This window comes from Theobroma cacao, chromosome 1 (genome assembly GCF_000208745.1).
Source record: "Theobroma cacao cultivar B97-61/B2 chromosome 1, Criollo_cocoa_genome_V2, whole genome shotgun sequence".
NCBI classification, from domain to species: domain Eukaryota; kingdom Viridiplantae; phylum Streptophyta; class Magnoliopsida; order Malvales; family Malvaceae; genus Theobroma; species Theobroma cacao.
The window spans coordinates 2,874,587-2,890,655 of NC_030850.1; the positions used below are offsets into that span (position 1 = coordinate 2,874,587).

The 16,069-nt window shown below is 34.0% G+C and overlaps 3 protein-coding genes across 3 annotated transcripts; 1 reads left to right on the top strand and 2 right to left on the bottom strand.

Annotated features, from left to right (window-relative positions):
- On the bottom strand, positions 22 to 1,469 carry LOC18611166 (uncharacterized acetyltransferase At3g50280). The gene has a single exon (XM_007047265.2). The coding sequence runs from the start codon at positions 1,467 to 1,469 to the stop codon at positions 153 to 155; it is 1,317 nt and encodes a 438-aa protein (XP_007047327.2). The 3' UTR covers positions 22 to 152.
- Positions 2,173 to 4,802, top strand: LOC18611167. The gene is made up of 11 exons (XM_007047266.2): positions 2,173 to 2,302; positions 2,423 to 2,506; positions 2,864 to 2,938; positions 3,024 to 3,066; positions 3,145 to 3,202; positions 3,373 to 3,540; positions 3,630 to 3,692; positions 3,778 to 3,872; positions 3,964 to 4,045; positions 4,150 to 4,260; positions 4,374 to 4,802. Exons 1-11 carry the CDS (start codon positions 2,209 to 2,211, stop codon positions 4,512 to 4,514), a joined length of 1,014 nt encoding a protein of 337 aa, XP_007047328.2. The 5' UTR covers positions 2,173 to 2,208; the 3' UTR covers positions 4,515 to 4,802.
- LOC18611168 (filament-like plant protein 7) lies at positions 5,035 to 10,258 on the bottom strand. The gene is made up of 6 exons (XM_007047270.2): positions 9,906 to 10,258; positions 9,396 to 9,544; positions 8,728 to 8,863; positions 6,156 to 8,628; positions 5,994 to 6,054; positions 5,035 to 5,836 (listed from the first exon to the last, which is right to left on the bottom strand). The coding sequence occupies exons 2-6, from the start codon at positions 9,492 to 9,494 to the stop codon at positions 5,372 to 5,374; spliced, it is 3,234 nt and encodes a 1,077-aa protein (XP_007047332.2). The 5' UTR covers positions 9,495 to 9,544; positions 9,906 to 10,258; the 3' UTR covers positions 5,035 to 5,371.

The following is a 16,069-nucleotide window of genomic DNA, read 5'->3' on the forward strand; positions in this document are numbered from 1 at the left end:
TGCAGGTTTATGGTTTTCAACTTGTAACAAGAATATGTGATTTTTCATTCAATTACAAAAGCAAGCTAGCCCTTATGGTATCAATGAATTGAAGAAATTACCAACGATTTAATTAGTCTAGCAGCATTAAAAACAACAGTAGGAGACCGAGATCATATGGTCAATGCAGCCATGAACTCTTCATCATTTTCCAAGGCCTGAAATGTCTCAGGCGAGAGGCAAACTCTAATCTGAATACTTCCTTCTTCCACTCCACAAGACGCTGCCAACACCCCACCACACTTGCTCCCTGCCCCAGTTCGCTCTGCAATCGGTCTTCCCCAACCAAAATCATTGCCATAAATATCGAACCTTGGTGAACTAGCTGTTAACAAAGCATTGTTCATCATTTGACTTGTTTGGTATAGCCTAGGACTATTTACCCAAGACTCCAAAAAGTTCATAAACTTTTCCTCTGTGTGATTAGCAACAGTTTTATTCATTTGCCATGCGGCGTTTCCAAGTCCCTTCTCGAGTAGCTCCCCTGCTTTCAAAGTTACTATAGCACTTTGAACTGCGTTTCCGAAATATTCTTCTGGCAGCTGCTGCAATTTTTGTCTAAGACCAATTACTAAAAAAATGATGCTCTCTTGATTGGGGTCAAGATGCCTATGGCGCATAATGGATTGCCAAAAATGAGAGAAGACTGCTTGAAGAGAGGAAATCTTGTTGGTGTTCATCTCAGCATTAGCTTTTGTTTTGATTTTCACAATATCCTGCTTTGCAAGATGAAAAACTCTTACTTGCAAAGGTGGTGGAACGAACTCATCTTGAATATGCAGATATAACGTTTGAGGAATGCGAATGGGGTAATCTATACCATCAAGAAACTGACGTTGAAATATGGGAGGTTTAGATAAATGATCAGAACCACGAGAAACTTCTGACCAAGAATTAAAGAAATGCCAAAACGAAGTGCCATCGACAACAGAATGGTTCATGCTGCAAGCAATGAAGATGCCATCCACAAGCTCAGTCACTTGCACTGCAAGCAATGGCTTCGAAGTACCCTCGACATTCTTAACCCCATCCATTTGGAAAAAGGAGTCGAAAATTGTAGGAACATAGACGGGTTCAATGAGATCAGAAATGGTTACTTTCTCAGCTACAGCATGGACAAATAAGGCTCCAGCATTGTTGCAGTCAATGAAAAAAGAAGTGGTTTTGTCATCGTGCTCAATGCTGGCAAGGCGGCCTGCAAGTGGGGCAAAGAAGTCTAGTGTACGTGAAAGGGAGGCTTTCAAGTGTTGGATCAAGCCATTTTCTGGTTCCTCCTCTTGCGGTTTGGGCTTATGGAAGAGCAATCCCCATTGCAAGTAGCCTACTAAAAGGTGTTGAAGATCCCACGGAGTTTGCTCAATCCTGTCAATTTCTTTCTTGGGGCTTCCTCCCTGGATGATACTCGAGGAAATGAAGCGGATGCTTGCCATAATATTTCCTGTAACCTCACAATTTTTCTGCATATCGGAGTTCCGCGAATTGCATATATAGATTATTTAATCATACAGTTAATTAAGGTTTCAGTTTCTTATTTATTATTGTATGAAGGTTTCAGTTTCTTAATTAGGCCTAAATTTTTCTGGGGGAGAAACGTATCCTGTTTAAGAGTATAGTATTAATTCCATAAAAGAAAAAGGATCAGGTATCAAAGTACCATCATTTACTTCTCTACTATGAACCTGATGATTTCCTCATTTAATTTCTTGAAAGCATGAAATAAAAAGGGAGTTTTAAACTCTGTTTGGAACAATGAAAATGCTTTTGGAACAATATTTTCGGTCATTACTCATTTCAAGAGTTTATATAGAGTAAAACATTTATAGATGAAGAAAAAAAATTCCTTTCAATAAATTATTTTTCGATTACTGAATGAAACTTTATGTCATATTATATTTCACCTGTAAAAATTAATCTAAATTAAGAAATAAATAACCTGAACGAGAAAATTGTAAGTGAAAGGAAAATTCATACTATACAGACTTATAAAATAATTTGGCTACAGTTATTTGTTTTTTTATACAATGTGCAAACCAACGATGGGCCCTACTGGACAGGAACTATTTGGGCCCAGGGTGTTATGTAACTCGAAGCCGTTGAAATATGGGCCTTCATTGGATCTTTGTTTCCCTTTGAAAAACCCTGTAAAATAGTAATCTGTCATCGCAGGTCATGGCGTTTTCATCACCACGCGCCAGTTCTCTGCTTCTTGGCCATGGAAGATGCTCCAGATTCCTCTGCTCTTCTTCTTCTTCTTCATTTCCAGGTGGGTATTTAACAATTAAACTTCTGTCTGTTTTTCCTACTCCTTTTACCATTTTCTGGTTGGCTTTTTACGTTTTAAGTCAGTAAGTAAAGAACGTTATACTGTGGTATAAATTGCAAGACCACATTAGTTTCATCAAAGAAGTGGCTGCAACTCAACCTCCTCAGCATCTGTCTCAGCTATTAAGAATGCTCAATGCAAGAGGTAAAAAGTTCCCTCTTTTTTTCTTTTTCTTTTAAATGATATTGGATTTGGGTTCTTGTAGTGAGGTACGTATAAAGGAATCAAATTTGGTGCTAATAGAATTCAGCTTATCACCCAAGAAAGAAAAGTTTTTATTCTGGTTAATTCAAATTCATGTGTGCATTTGTTGCACTATCAGTAAAAGTGGGTTATTTGAATTCTCTGCTTATTTTATAAAAGTGACTCTTTCAGTATTGAAGATTTTGAGCTTCATTGTTTGTGATGTAATCCTGGCTTTGATCCTATTCCGCAGAAAACTAATACATTGGTTGAAAACTCTTAGGACTAATAGTCTCTATATCTAATACGTTGTAACAGGTGAATCCATTCTTTCTCCTGGAACAAAGCAAGGGCTAATCCCACTTGCAATTCCGCTAGCAAAAAGTAGCTCAGGTACTAATGTGTTATCTATGTTTGGAATTGGTTATTTATAAGAAATGATTAAGTTGAAGCTGTTGCATGATTTGGTTGATGATAGGTGCTGTAACTGCATTGCTCAGATGGCCAACAGCTCCTGCTAGGTGACAAACGTCAAATGTCTGACCTTTTATAAGTGGTTAATTCTCTTTAGCCTGATTGAGATTCCCCTCTTCCGTCAGGATGGAGATGCCAGTGGTGGAGGTTCATAAACATGGAGTTTGGCTGTTGGCCAAGAATGTAAGTTGTGTGCATGAACAGCATGACATGTTCATGTAACCTTGTCCCATGGCTAGGGTTCAGAGCTGGAATTCCATTGTATTGATATCTGGAATCTTAAATTCTTCACCATGTTGACATACCTTCTTTACATCATAATCTCTCTCTCTGTCTCTCTCTCTTTTAAACAGGTGGACCAGTTTATACACAGAATCCTGGTTGAAGAAGATGCCAATAGCTGCAAAAAAGGAAGTGATGAGTTATTTCATGCTGCATTTGATGCTGGAAAGAAACTTTATAAAAAGGGAGACTTTTCTAAATCTCAGATTACAGATATAGACGTCTATCTTTTAAGAAAGGTATTGAAACTATGTATATTTATATCTATTGTACTTTAATCAAATTTCAGCCATATAATTTAAATTGTAATGATAAATGACTGTTGCAGGTTGGTTTATTTCCTGATGTCCTAGAGCGCAAAGTGATGCAGCATATTGAGAAAGGGGACCATGTAAGACTACCTGACTGCTTACCTAATTTAAGCAGTATCCTGCATGCAAATTAACATTTCCGCTTATTTTTACCTACTTGGAAAGGTTTCAGCTTTGGTGACTGGAGAATTCTACACAAGGAAGGAGCATTTTCCTGGATTTGCACGTCCCTTTGTTTTCAATGCAGAAGTTTTACTGAAGTTAGTAAAAACACCAGTTACTGTCTCTTAAGATTATTCTGTTATGTTCAACTGACATGTTCTACTAAGGAGCCTTATTGGCATTTTTCAGGGTTGGGCGTAGTCCAGAAGCTAAAGATGCTGCAAGGGGGGCTTTAAAATCCCCATGGTGGACTCTGGGTTGCAAGTACCGTGTATGGGAGCTACAGACAATCCCCTTCCTGATCTTTGATGTTTTTTATTTCCTTTTTTCTCAGAAAACTTTTCTTGTCAAATTAAACAGTGGCTTTCTCTCCAGGAAGTTGCTTGTATAGCAGAATGGGAGGATGAGCAAATTGAATATATTACAGAAAAATTGTCAGAAGAGGGAAGGCAAGAAGATCTAAGCAAGGGAAAGCCACCTGTCCAGGTTTTAAGTTATAACCTTTGATGTTTATTAATCTGACTTTATAGACATTAGAGGTGTAAATTACCAATCTGTTTTTCTTTCTTCTCACTAATCTTCTTCAATGAAATCCACAGATCGCATTGGATGAAGCTGCATTTTTGTTGGATTTAGCTTCTGTGGAAGGGACTTGGGATGACTCTCTGGAGCGGATTGCTGAATATTACAAGGAGGCTGGACTCCATGATATTGCAAGATTTGTGCTATACAGAGACTGATTGTTAGTCTGCCATGTTTACATCTTCAATTTTGACATTATTTAATAATAATTTAAGGCAGTTTTGCAATTGTTGCTCGTGAAAATGCAAAATTTTACTATTAGGTAGTTCAATTGGTGACGGATTGGCCTCATGACTAGTGTGAGCATGTTTGGCAAGGGTTGCTTTAAATCACTCATGGAGAGGAAGAGATATGATTTGCCTTTTTTCACCTTTTCATTTTTGGTTCAATTTGTGGATTAGCCTATGGGATTGCCTCTAAAACTGATAAAGTTTCTCTTCCATCTATTGCATCTGATCTGAGTTCCTCCAAGTTGCATTTATGTTAATATGTTTGGTGCTAATCTCCCTCTTGCTCATAGGGTCGAATGCTATTCAAGGCACATGGTAAACATGGCTAAGATAGCTAAAGGGAAAAAACTCTTCTGCGGTGATTAATGGTCATCACGAATTTTCTTTTAATTCACCAAATTCCGGGACACAATTGTACATTGCTCTGTAATTATTGATAGTGGCGTGCTCAACTCAAATGTTACGTACGATTTCAGTAAATAGCAAGCCAATGTCTGTCTTCTGTTAGTCAACAAACAAAATGGAACATACCAGACGCAGACGGTTAACAACGTCCAGAATATTAAGCATTCCTCTTTACGCCTGATAAATTCTTGGCTTTCTCCAGGTTTCTGCCATATATACACCAAGACTACATACAATATATTCTCTCTCAAGCGACCATCGAGAGCCAGACTTTTATTCATTCCCACTCGAACGTGAAAGCAAAAACCAAAAAGCAACCACCGTGACAACAGCCTGAAAGCTCCACCTTGTCACCACTTTCTTCTTACATGTCAGTCTGTCTATGGGGCAAATGGAAAGGGCGTTTTCTTGCTTTTACCTTTTGTTTTTCTCCACAACAGCTTTTTCCATAAACTCCCACTTTGTTTTTTGCTGGGAACGATTGGTAAAGATTTAACTGCAGCATTGTCCTCCTGGTGTTTATTTCCATTCAAAACGACGCTATTTTCTGGAGGCTCTGTCATCCTGTTATTTTCTTTGGCCTTGAAAGACTCAAGAGTGTTTGCTTCAGCATTATCTTCAGCTATCATCTGATCGAGCAGAGAGGATCTGTGGCTGATCAACTTCTTTGGTGGAGTTGGAATGGTAGTGAAGGTTGTAGTAGTGGCATCAGTTGGAGTGGAAATGACCTTGTCAAAAAGAGCTGCTTCCTTTGGAGCTGCCAATGCCTTCAACTGCTTTCCCAAGTTTAGAATAGTCTCTTGGCACTCAGCCAACTTTTCTGAAGCAGCTGTAATCTCCCAGTTCTGCCAGATTGATCAAGCAACAATAATTTACATGTTACATACAAAGCAAGGATTAATCCAATTGTCAATGAAGCATCAAAGCTACCAGATTAATTTATGTAAATGAAATTAAAGTAAAATTTTTTTATGCACATATAACAGTGTCATATGAACTTACAGTTCGAAGCTTATTTCCCTCCTGACTGAGTTCAGAGTTTGGTATTTCCTTTTCTGTCACACTGAAGTTAACAAGCATAAGATGCATAACTATCTCAACACTGCAAAGAAAATTAACCTCGATATTAGGTTCAGAGAGCAAAGTTATAAAAATTGATAGTACCTGTCAAGACATGTGGCCTCCAACTCTTCATGGCTGTTATTTTTATTCTGTGATTTCAGATCTTGAGAAGGAAACTTTTGACAAGCCTCATTTACTTCAACATTGGTCAAGGAAAGCTGTTTATCAAGGTTTTCATTTATCAAATTCTGTTTTTCAACTTGACCTTCAACCATTTCTTCTGTTTTTCTCAGAGCACCTAACTCTGCCTGCAAGTTTACAATGGTTTTTTCAGATTCCTCAAGTTGATTAATCAGAGAGTCACTCCTATTGGTGGTTGACTGGAGCTTATCTTCCAGAAGTTTCTTTGCAGCTTCTACGTTAATCAACTCATCTCTTAGTTTTCTATTTTCTTCTCTCACATTAGGCTCTTCCTTTTGAAAGAAGTTATTATTGCCATACAGAGCAGCAAGGTGTAATTTATCTGCCTCCACAGATTGACCAACTATTCCAGCTTCCGCTTCACTTTCACTCCGTGATTCATCCCAGTCAAAATGCTTCTTAATCGCATCTCTCATGCTTGAAACATCTTGGAGGGAAAAGCAATGGTTCATAATCCAGTCCAGAGCAGAAGTTAATTCTTGGGTAAAGTTGTTGACGTCTGTCTTTCCGTTCAACAGGTCATAACAAGCATGCAGAAATTGCTGTAAAACAGCACAAAGTTCAGAAGTTTTCCACTGCAAAACACGAACCATGTAGCCTGAAGGTGTTTCTGATTGCTTGTATGAGAAACAATTCCTTTCCTTCTTGGACAAGATCTCTGGGATATTGTAATCTGGTGATGGTAAGCTGATGCCCTCAATGAGCTCAATTATCCTGCAAATTGATTTACTCAAATCAGGTTGTAACAGTCGGTTGTTCTTCTCTGCTGAGCAGATGTTAACATCAGTATCCCCAAGAGAAGAATCCATCTTTGAAGAACCATTTGAAGGTTTCCATGACATGGAGCCACTAATAGAAGAGGGATCAGAGGATTTGGGATGGTCTAAACCCTCCCTTTCATAAAAAATTTCACCAGTATTTTGATAGTTCATGCAGGCTAGAGCCTTTCTAATATCCTCAAGTATTTCATCTGAGTTTCTTTCAGTTTCACGGTTTTGCTCTGAGATCACTTTCAGTATATCCTGAAGCCAACCAGGAACTTTGCTAAGCAATGGATTTTTGGACTTCATTTCATTGTTCAACATGGTATGGTCAGACTGACTGTCGGGTACAGGGACTATCTCCTTACAAACCTCCAAGGAATTTCCACTTGACCCAGTTTGCAAGGGTCCAAGGGTCCCATTAACTTCATCTGAAAAAACATGAGAACTTCCAGACAGTTTATCAACAGAAACCAAAGCTAATTTTTCCATTTCAACAAAGTCATCCATCAAATTTATGTCTGAAGATCCAACAGTTTTGCGTGATGGCGACTTCCTTGATTGTCCATATCTGAAATACTCCAATTCTGAAAGCAAAGCCGAAGCCCAGGATTCTCCACAGCTGGCCTTATCATCGCTGCCAACATCAGACACTGATGCCAGAGAGATATCATGCGACATAACAATGTTCCTGGTTGATTCATTGTTTGCCCGACTTTTAGATGATTCTTCAAGCTGTGACTCAACCTCTGATAATTTGGAAGCTGTGCGTGCATACATGACTCTGGAGAATTGAAGTTCACTTGTTTTCTTGTTAAGGGCTTCCTTAAGAGCCTTATTTTCTTCTTCCACGGCACAAAACTGCTCAGTTAGGATATTATTCCTTTTGCTCGGGCTGTCTGAATTACTGTCAACTGCAGAGTCAAGCCCTTGGCCAGTAGGACTAGCATTTAACTTTCTCCACCTCATTTCAACAGAGTCCCTTCCCAGCATTTCAACTTCGTTTTTCATCTTAGCCAAGGCAGCAGGACCTGGCAATCGTTTCCGGACTAAGAGACGCAGCCTTTGACATTCTGATTCTAGCTTAGCAATTTTCTTCACACTTTCTAAATGTTGCTTGTGTGATGCTTCAGCTGTTCGACGATCGAATTCTCTCTCTTCATTCCTGATCTCAAGCTCCTTCTCAAGCACTCGAACCTCATATTTCAGAGAAGCATTATCTTTCTCTGTGGATTCTAATCTTATCATTAGTGCATTAAAATCTGTCTCCATCTGAGCCCTTTGCTTGTTTAAATCATCAATCACTTTTTCTTTTGCCAAGAGAACCTTACTAAGATTGGTATTCTCAACACCTAATTTGGTAAGCCTTTTGACAGTCTCTCCCAACTGCTCCTCTAAAATCTTCTGTGATTTCTCAAATTCTTGCGATGCCTTCATCACAGCATCATGAATCCTTTGCTCCTGCTCTTCTCGAACAAAGTGCAATTGCTGCATGCATTCCTTGAGGGCCGCATCTAAATGAGTTAATCTTTCTTCATTAACAACTCTCTGCTGCAATGCTTCATCTAGTGCTTGCTTTAGAGACACCGCTTCTGCTTCTGCCTTCTCCCTGCCTGTATAAAATTTATTGATTATAGAGCAGTTAAATAATCAACAGAACAACAAAACTTAACAAATAGCACAGCATTTAACAAGGAAAAACATTATATTACCTGCAAGAGCTTCCTGTGCCATCTTTTTATGTTTCTTCACAAGTTCATCTTTGGAATTACAGTCAGAAAGTGCAGAAGAAAGCTTGATATTTAAAACTTTCAGCTCATTCTCCAATTCTCCTTCAAGATTCTGTATCTGGGAGAAAGGGTAAAAACCAAAGCATCAGTAAGACTTCGGTGTACTTGAACAATTCCAGAGCAAAAGGGTTCCCAAAAATTGATCGGCAACCCAGAACAGGCATCCTGACATAGTTCAAGATTTCAACAAATGATGTCGACTCTAACTTTTTCTCACTAAACATGGCGACTAAGTCTAACTTGATGAAAAACCCAATTATGCATGAGTCAACATTCATTTGACCTTTGATAAAATAAGAACTTTGGCAAAAATGTTCTAATTTCAAACTCTTGTGCTCGAACATCTCGTATGGATGTAGAGGAACTTCCTCAGATGCATATATAATGGAGATACGTGGTTGTGTGGGAATAATTTGACAAGTTTTATTTATTTTTCTCCCCATTAACATTTAGAACAAAAGGAAAGCAGGGAAGGCTTAATATCGTTGAACTTAAAACGTGTAAATGTGTCCATTAATTTAGACCGAGGCATGAACATCATCAATTTTGGAGAAAGTTTAATGGGAATATTCAAACATCCTTAATTTTACCTCGTCTTCATTATCTTTCTGCGACAGGTTTAGTTTGTCAGTTGCAAGAATGATCTTCTCCGTAGATTTCTTCCTCCAAAGCCATGCCTTGTGGTCCATTATTTCACCAGTTCCAGGTTCAATAATCCAAAGCTTTCAGTTTAAAACACCTGTATTCAAATGACATTACAGTACAAAAAGTTAAAATTTCTTTCCCTGACAGCAACCATTGGAGAAAAATATCTGTCTTCCATTAAAAGGAACACTGAACCAGGCTAAAGAAGAAGTATTTGTTAAATAAAACATAAATTCAACACGTAAATGTTAAAACACTCATTGCATGCATAACGTTCATGTTAGATGCTTCGAAAAATGCGAATTTCTAAAGTAGAAAACAGGAAAGCAATATATGTGATTCTAAGCAAACGTGAAAATGTTGGAAAATAAAAGCCGAAGAAATGAATTTCACTACCGCACTAGAACCAAAAGCCGCAGTAAATCTATTCAAATGAAAAGTTTAACGTCCTTTACCTTTGATGATGAATGGAGTAGTAGCTTCCAACCGTGCATGGATCATCAACAACAAAAACTCTCAAGTGTTTTTTCCTAGAAAAAACAGAGAGCTGAAGCAGAGGGAAAGTGTGGAAAATGTGGGTTGTTGGGAATTCCACCGACAGTGAAGAGTGGAACAAAGAAGAAGAAGTAGAAGATGATGATGATGAGATCAACTAAGTAACATAAAGGAGAGGGAGTGTGTTTGGTAAACAGGAAAAGTAAAATGTGGGAAAAGTGAAGTGAAGAGAGAGGCTTGAAACTGTAGAGAGAAACTGAAGATAAAGAATTGGCGTTTCGCGCAGGGGAGAGACCCTGTTTTGTTGGTTCTTTGCTTTCATCAGACGGAGCGGAAGAGCGCAGGTCTTTGTCTACTTTTCTTCACGATTCATTCCTTAGCTGTAAAAAAGAAGAGTGACAAGTAAAAACGTGCTAATTATTACTCCATTAAATAAAAAATGAAGGAAAAATCATTCTTTTTTTCTTCTTTTTGTTTTTGTTTGTAATTGAGTTAGGAAAAAGGTTAATGTGATTGACTTTAGGTTTGATTTTTTTTTTCTTTTCAATGGTCTCAACAAAAGAGCACTGTACTAGTGCTGAACGATACAAGCAATGAAATATGTGAAAAGATTAAAGTGAAGTAAATAGTGAAAAGGGCATGGGTGTAATAATTGTAGAAAAAAAAACAGAATAGGTGGAATAATTGCATATGATTGCCAAAGTTTTCAATTACCACTATTTTATTAAGCTTTTTTACTTAATATTTTAAAATTTTTAAATTCTCTAAAAAATTTTAAATAAATTATTTTTTTATTATATTTAATTAAATTTTTATATTTTTATTTTGAATCAAATAAACTTTTATAACTAAACGTTATTTATTATTTTATACTCATATAATATGTAAAGTAAAAATAAAAAAAAATATTATATGATCATATTATCATGTCATTTCATCATATAATACACTATCAAATATATCAATATATTACATCAACATTTCTTGTCATAAAATAACAAATGGAATATTGACTAATGGTAATTAATCAATCATTAAATATAAAAATTTGATTGAATGTAATAAAAAATAAATATTTATTAAAATATTCTTACATAATTTAATAAATTTTAAATATTATTTTTTTATGAACTATTGTAAAAACATTTCTTATAAAATGACATTTTCAAACGTCACAATCAAAACTTAAATTACTTGATGGTTGCTCTCACAATGTGGTTGGAAATCAAACTTAAAGATAAGATTTTTCTTAGATACTCAATTATAAATAAGAATTTTTAATGACTTATTTCATGTAAACATTTAAATGTGTCTTCTTTCAAGTGTAAGTGCAACTACCCCCAATCCCCTCTGTTTGGCTCTCTCATTCTCCACTATGTTTGTAAATGAAACTTGAGCTTGGGGTAGGTAAGATGCTCTTAATCACACCTTTCATTTATTAAACAATGTTAAACAACCCCCCAATCCCCTTCATCAAACACACACACAAAAAAAAAAAGTAATAATTAGTAAAGGACTCTTGGGGTTTATGACATGTCATTTTAACTTAACCCCAAGATGCTTAAACTATAATTAGAGTATCATTGCATCTTTCAACCCTCTTTATCCTTTTGCTTTTTTCCTCTCCATTCAAGCATTATCACTAAGGCTTTAACATATATTCTTGCTTAAACCAGATGCATATTTTATTAAGTACTCCTGGAATCTTTCTTTGAGTTTCTTTATCGTGCACTAAAGAATGATAGTGATATATTTTTGGTGGTTTAATTAGTTGACTAGTGGGCCCTTCCTTCCCCCCACCAATAACTGTTAGGAATATCATTGATTAATTTTTCTCTAAACAAAGAGCATTCTTGCATTGCACTCTTGGTTTGTCTGTTTCTAGGACCGTAATCCCACCTAGGATCTGTTTCACTGTTTGTTTAGAATGTGGTTTCGGTGCGGTGCATACAATGTACAAGCACTGACAAACTGTTACACGTGAAATTGTACAACAATGTTGTTGTATAAAGTACAAACAAATAAAATGATTCATTCCTTAGTGGATAATATCATGGCTAGTCTACCTGTCAATTTTATCTAATGGCTACTATTTAAAAAAAAAATACAATTAAGATGGTCATTAAGACGGAAAATAAGAACTTGGAATACTAACATTTCATCAAAAAATGTAACAATCAACTTTGTTTTTGAGAAAAGTTTGATGTCTTATAATATAATGTAATTGTTAAAAATATAAAATTGTAATGTATTGTAAGAGAAATGTTAATTAATATATTGAAAAAATAATATTATAGTGTTTGGTTTATAAATAATTTATTGTATTTTTATATGTTTTAAAATATAAATTTTTATATGATATCATCCTGTTAATAAATCTAGTCATTCATCCTCTTTAATGTATTTTTTGAGGCACTCTAATATATAAGCTTTTTTTTTGAAGTCTAAGTTGACCCATTTCAGAGGCACTCTAATATCTTGACTACATATGTACTCTCTAATTCATAATTTGAAACCTAACTTTCTATGAAAAAATATCAAATTAATTTTTACATGAATTGATTGAACTTTAGGAACCAATGGCGTAATTTACTGTTTTTCGTCGATAAAAAAAAGAGTTGAACGGTGAACAATGTGACAAAAATACAGTACTTCAGAAGACTACAAAACAAGAGCTTTGGATGCAAACTCTGCAGGCTGTTTTGTATTTTTGGGCTTTTGCGTTGGATTCGATATGTCTGCAGAGTTCTGCATGGCGTGTCCCTACGTTTGAATGCTGCATTTAACGGGCCACCAACCCTCCTTTTTTCTCTTCAAGAAAAAGATCACCAAACAATGAAAAATAGAACTCAAAAGTCTCAAACATTGAAGGCCCACTTTTGCTAAAAACAGGACCAGACGAAGGACACTTTAATCGTTGCTCCTTAAAGCCTGGGGTAGCACTGGTTGTTCCCTTTCCTTTTTATGTATTTATTTATTTATTTATGGTTATGTTCCTATTTTCACTTTCAGTTCGTTTACTTTGGCTTCAACTTCAAGTTGCTAAACGGGCGTTGGAATTGTCTTTTTAACAAGAATATGACGACTGCTTCAGTGGATCTCTGTTGGGAGATTTACAACACGTGTATTGATAAACGTGTCTGGAGTTTTTTTTTTTTTTCCCATTTTTAAGAATTATTAAAGAAAAAGAAATTAAGAAAAGAAGACAGAAAGCAAGCTTCGTCCAGGTCCAATAATCATGACCATGGGCTTCGTGATCGTGGAATAAGACACTGATTGATCGTCGCTTAACCCAATAAAGGCCCAATAATGCCGAAACCATGAATCATCCTATTTTATGCCACTGGAGTAAAGACTTGTTTTTTTACTACAATTTACCTTTGTCTAAACTTCAGCAATTATGATCTCTTTTTCATTTTTAACCAAGCCTTTAACTTAGCATACGTGGATCTAAAGTGGTTTTCTTAATTTTAACCCCAAGAAATATATTTATATATAAACAATGTTTATTTTTTTCTTTTTGAAAATCATCTTAATATCATGTTCCATTAATTATGTTTTTTTTTTTAAAAGTATTCTATCTAACGATGAAATTTTAATACTTATTATTACAAGTAGATTTATAGAGTTGCAAAAATCCATTAGACGGTAATGAATGAAATCAATAAATTAACATAATTACTTAATGAACACGTGTCAATTATATGATCTTATTTTCAAATTTAAAAGCTTTCTCATTGAGATATATGATAATTATTGTGAGATATTTTTTGTTATGAGCAAAAAGAATTTTATTTTTTATTTTTACCTTTATATTTAGGGAAAGTAACTTCAATTTTTTCTCTTTTACATCCTATCTTTCTATTTTCTCCCACTATTCTCTCTATATAGAGACTTTTGATCATATAACAATGTGATCCAACCTAAATTTCGACCCCCCTTAGTGTCTTGACTGAGCTTCAACATTGACCTGTCAGTCCAAGATTTTAGCATCAACAACAATAATGGTATCTCTTTTTGAATAAAATATTTCCAAAAATAAACATGCACTTTTAACTTTTTTACGGTTTAGTATTGGATTATTATTATTTGGTCAAATAAAAAATGAATTGGGTATTTTAGCCGAAATGAGGATAATGGGTCTATTTATCTTCGGTTAAAAGACCTGTCCAGTCCCTATACTTTTCAATTTTGTTTAATTTAATATATGTATTCAAAATCGAAATAGTTTAATCACTTGATTTTGAGAATTGCGTCAATTTAGTCATTCCTCCTAACGAACATTTAATTTTTCCTTTAAAATATGATGTCATCGTTGACGTCAGCGATAACATTAGTGTTGATGTGTCACTTTTGATGATGTGACATCGAGATGATAACGTGGCATGCCACGTGGCATTAAATAATGATGTGGCAATACTATGTGGCACTACAAGATGACGTGGCATTGACATGTCACGTGGCAGATCAAAACAAATTTTCAAAATAAAAAAATCTACCACGTCATAGAAACTAAAGTAAACAAAAATATATAGTATATGGACTAAATTAAATCAAAAATGTATAATAAACTGAACAAAATTGAGATGTTTATAGATTAAATTAAAAAAATATTTAAAAAAACACAAATCTTTATGTAGATGATAGATATATTTATTAATAAATTAAATATTTTAGTGCAAAAGATTTATAGTGTTAAAAAACATATATAAATATTCTTTTACTTCATTATTTGATTCCAGAATATGTACATTAATTTATTTTTTTGTAAAAATTAAGTTTGAATTCTCATTCTATAAAAAAATTGAAAAATTTTCATATCAGAAGTCAAATTTAAATAAATAACTTGTGTTATGTTAAAATAAAATAATATAAAATGATTAAATATGTTGATTTGGTTATAATTTTCACAATTTAGAAATACACATACTTTTAAAATTATTTAACTCTTACCCAATTTACCTTTTATTTAAATTTGCTCAAATTAGCAAAATATATTGATTTAATTACAACTTTCACAATTTACAAATACACATTCTTTTACAATTATTCAACACTTACCCAATTTACCTTTTATTTAAACTGACTCAAAAGTTTTTATAGAACAATTTTATTTAAATTCAAATACCACAATCAAATTTTGCTAAATTTAAATTTAAATTATTAATTTGTATCTACAAAAAATTATTAATAAAATAAGATTGAACAAATATTTATAGTTATATTTAACTTTATCAACCATAAATACATTTTCTAATCTAGGAAATTTCAACTTAAAAAATATAACTTAAAATATTAAACAAAATAAAAAATAAATAAATAATTGAAATGGTGGAACTTAAATTATATGGTTGTAATAAGAGGTTTGTCATGTCCAAATTAAGCAAGTCATAACAATGAATTATTTTTATAATCATTGCTAACTTCATATCTCCGTTCTTCATTTTTTTAAAAGAAAAAACTAAATCAATATATTTTACTTATTTAACTTTAGCTCAAGTTAAAAACTAAATTAAATAGATTTCAAATTTTTTATACTATTATAAATAGAAGAAAAAAGAATTTATTTAGTCATTTTATATTATTTTATTTTAACGTAATACAAGTTATTTATCTAAATTTAACTTCAAGTATGAAATTTTTTCAAATTTTTTTTATAAAAGGAGAGCTCAAACTTAATTTTTATAAAAAAGATAAATTAATTTACATATTCTATAATCAAATAATCAATTAAAAATATATATATGTATATATATATATTTTTTAACACCATAAATATTTTACACTTAAATATTTAGCTTATTAATAAGCATATCAATAATCTACTTGAAGATTTATATTTTTCAAATATTTTTTTAATTTAATCTCTCGATATATCAATTTTATTCAATTTAGTCCCTATATTATATATTTTTGTTTACTTTAGTCCATATGACATGGTAAATTTAAAAAAAAAAAATTTTAATCTACCACGTGACTCTGATATGTTGGCATGTCAGTGTCACGCCAGTACTATTACGTCATTTTATAGTGCTATGTGGCATTGCCACATCATCACTTGGTGCCATGCGGTAATGTTACGTCATCATCTCAACACCACGTCATCAAAAAGTGACACATCAAT

Excerpts from the sequence above, each read along its gene's own strand:
- LOC18611167 (XM_007047266.2), top strand. The coding sequence starts at position 2,209 with ATGGCGTTTTCATCACCACGCGCCAGTTCTCTGCTTCTTGGCCATGGA. Across the intron at positions 3,203-3,372 it reads TTTGGCTGTTGGCCAAGAAT|GTGGACCAGTTTATACACAG; the intron begins GTAAGTTGTGTG and ends TCTTTTAAACAG. Across the intron at positions 4,261-4,373 it reads AGGGAAAGCCACCTGTCCAG|ATCGCATTGGATGAAGCTGC; the intron begins GTTTTAAGTTAT and ends TGAAATCCACAG.
- LOC18611166 (XM_007047265.2), bottom strand. The coding sequence starts at position 1,469 with ATGGCAAGCATCCGCTTCATTTCCTCGAGTATCATCCAGGGAGGAAGC.
- LOC18611168 (XM_007047270.2), bottom strand. The coding sequence starts at position 9,494 with ATGGACCACAAGGCATGGCTTTGGAGGAAGAAATCTACGGAGAAGATC. Across the intron at positions 8,629-8,727 it reads GGCACAGGAAGCTCTTGCAG|GCAGGGAGAAGGCAGAAGCA; the intron begins GTAATATAATGT and ends AATTTTATACAG. Across the intron at positions 6,055-6,155 it reads GAGGCCACATGTCTTGACAG|TGTGACAGAAAAGGAAATAC; the intron begins GTACTATCAATT and ends TGTTAACTTCAG.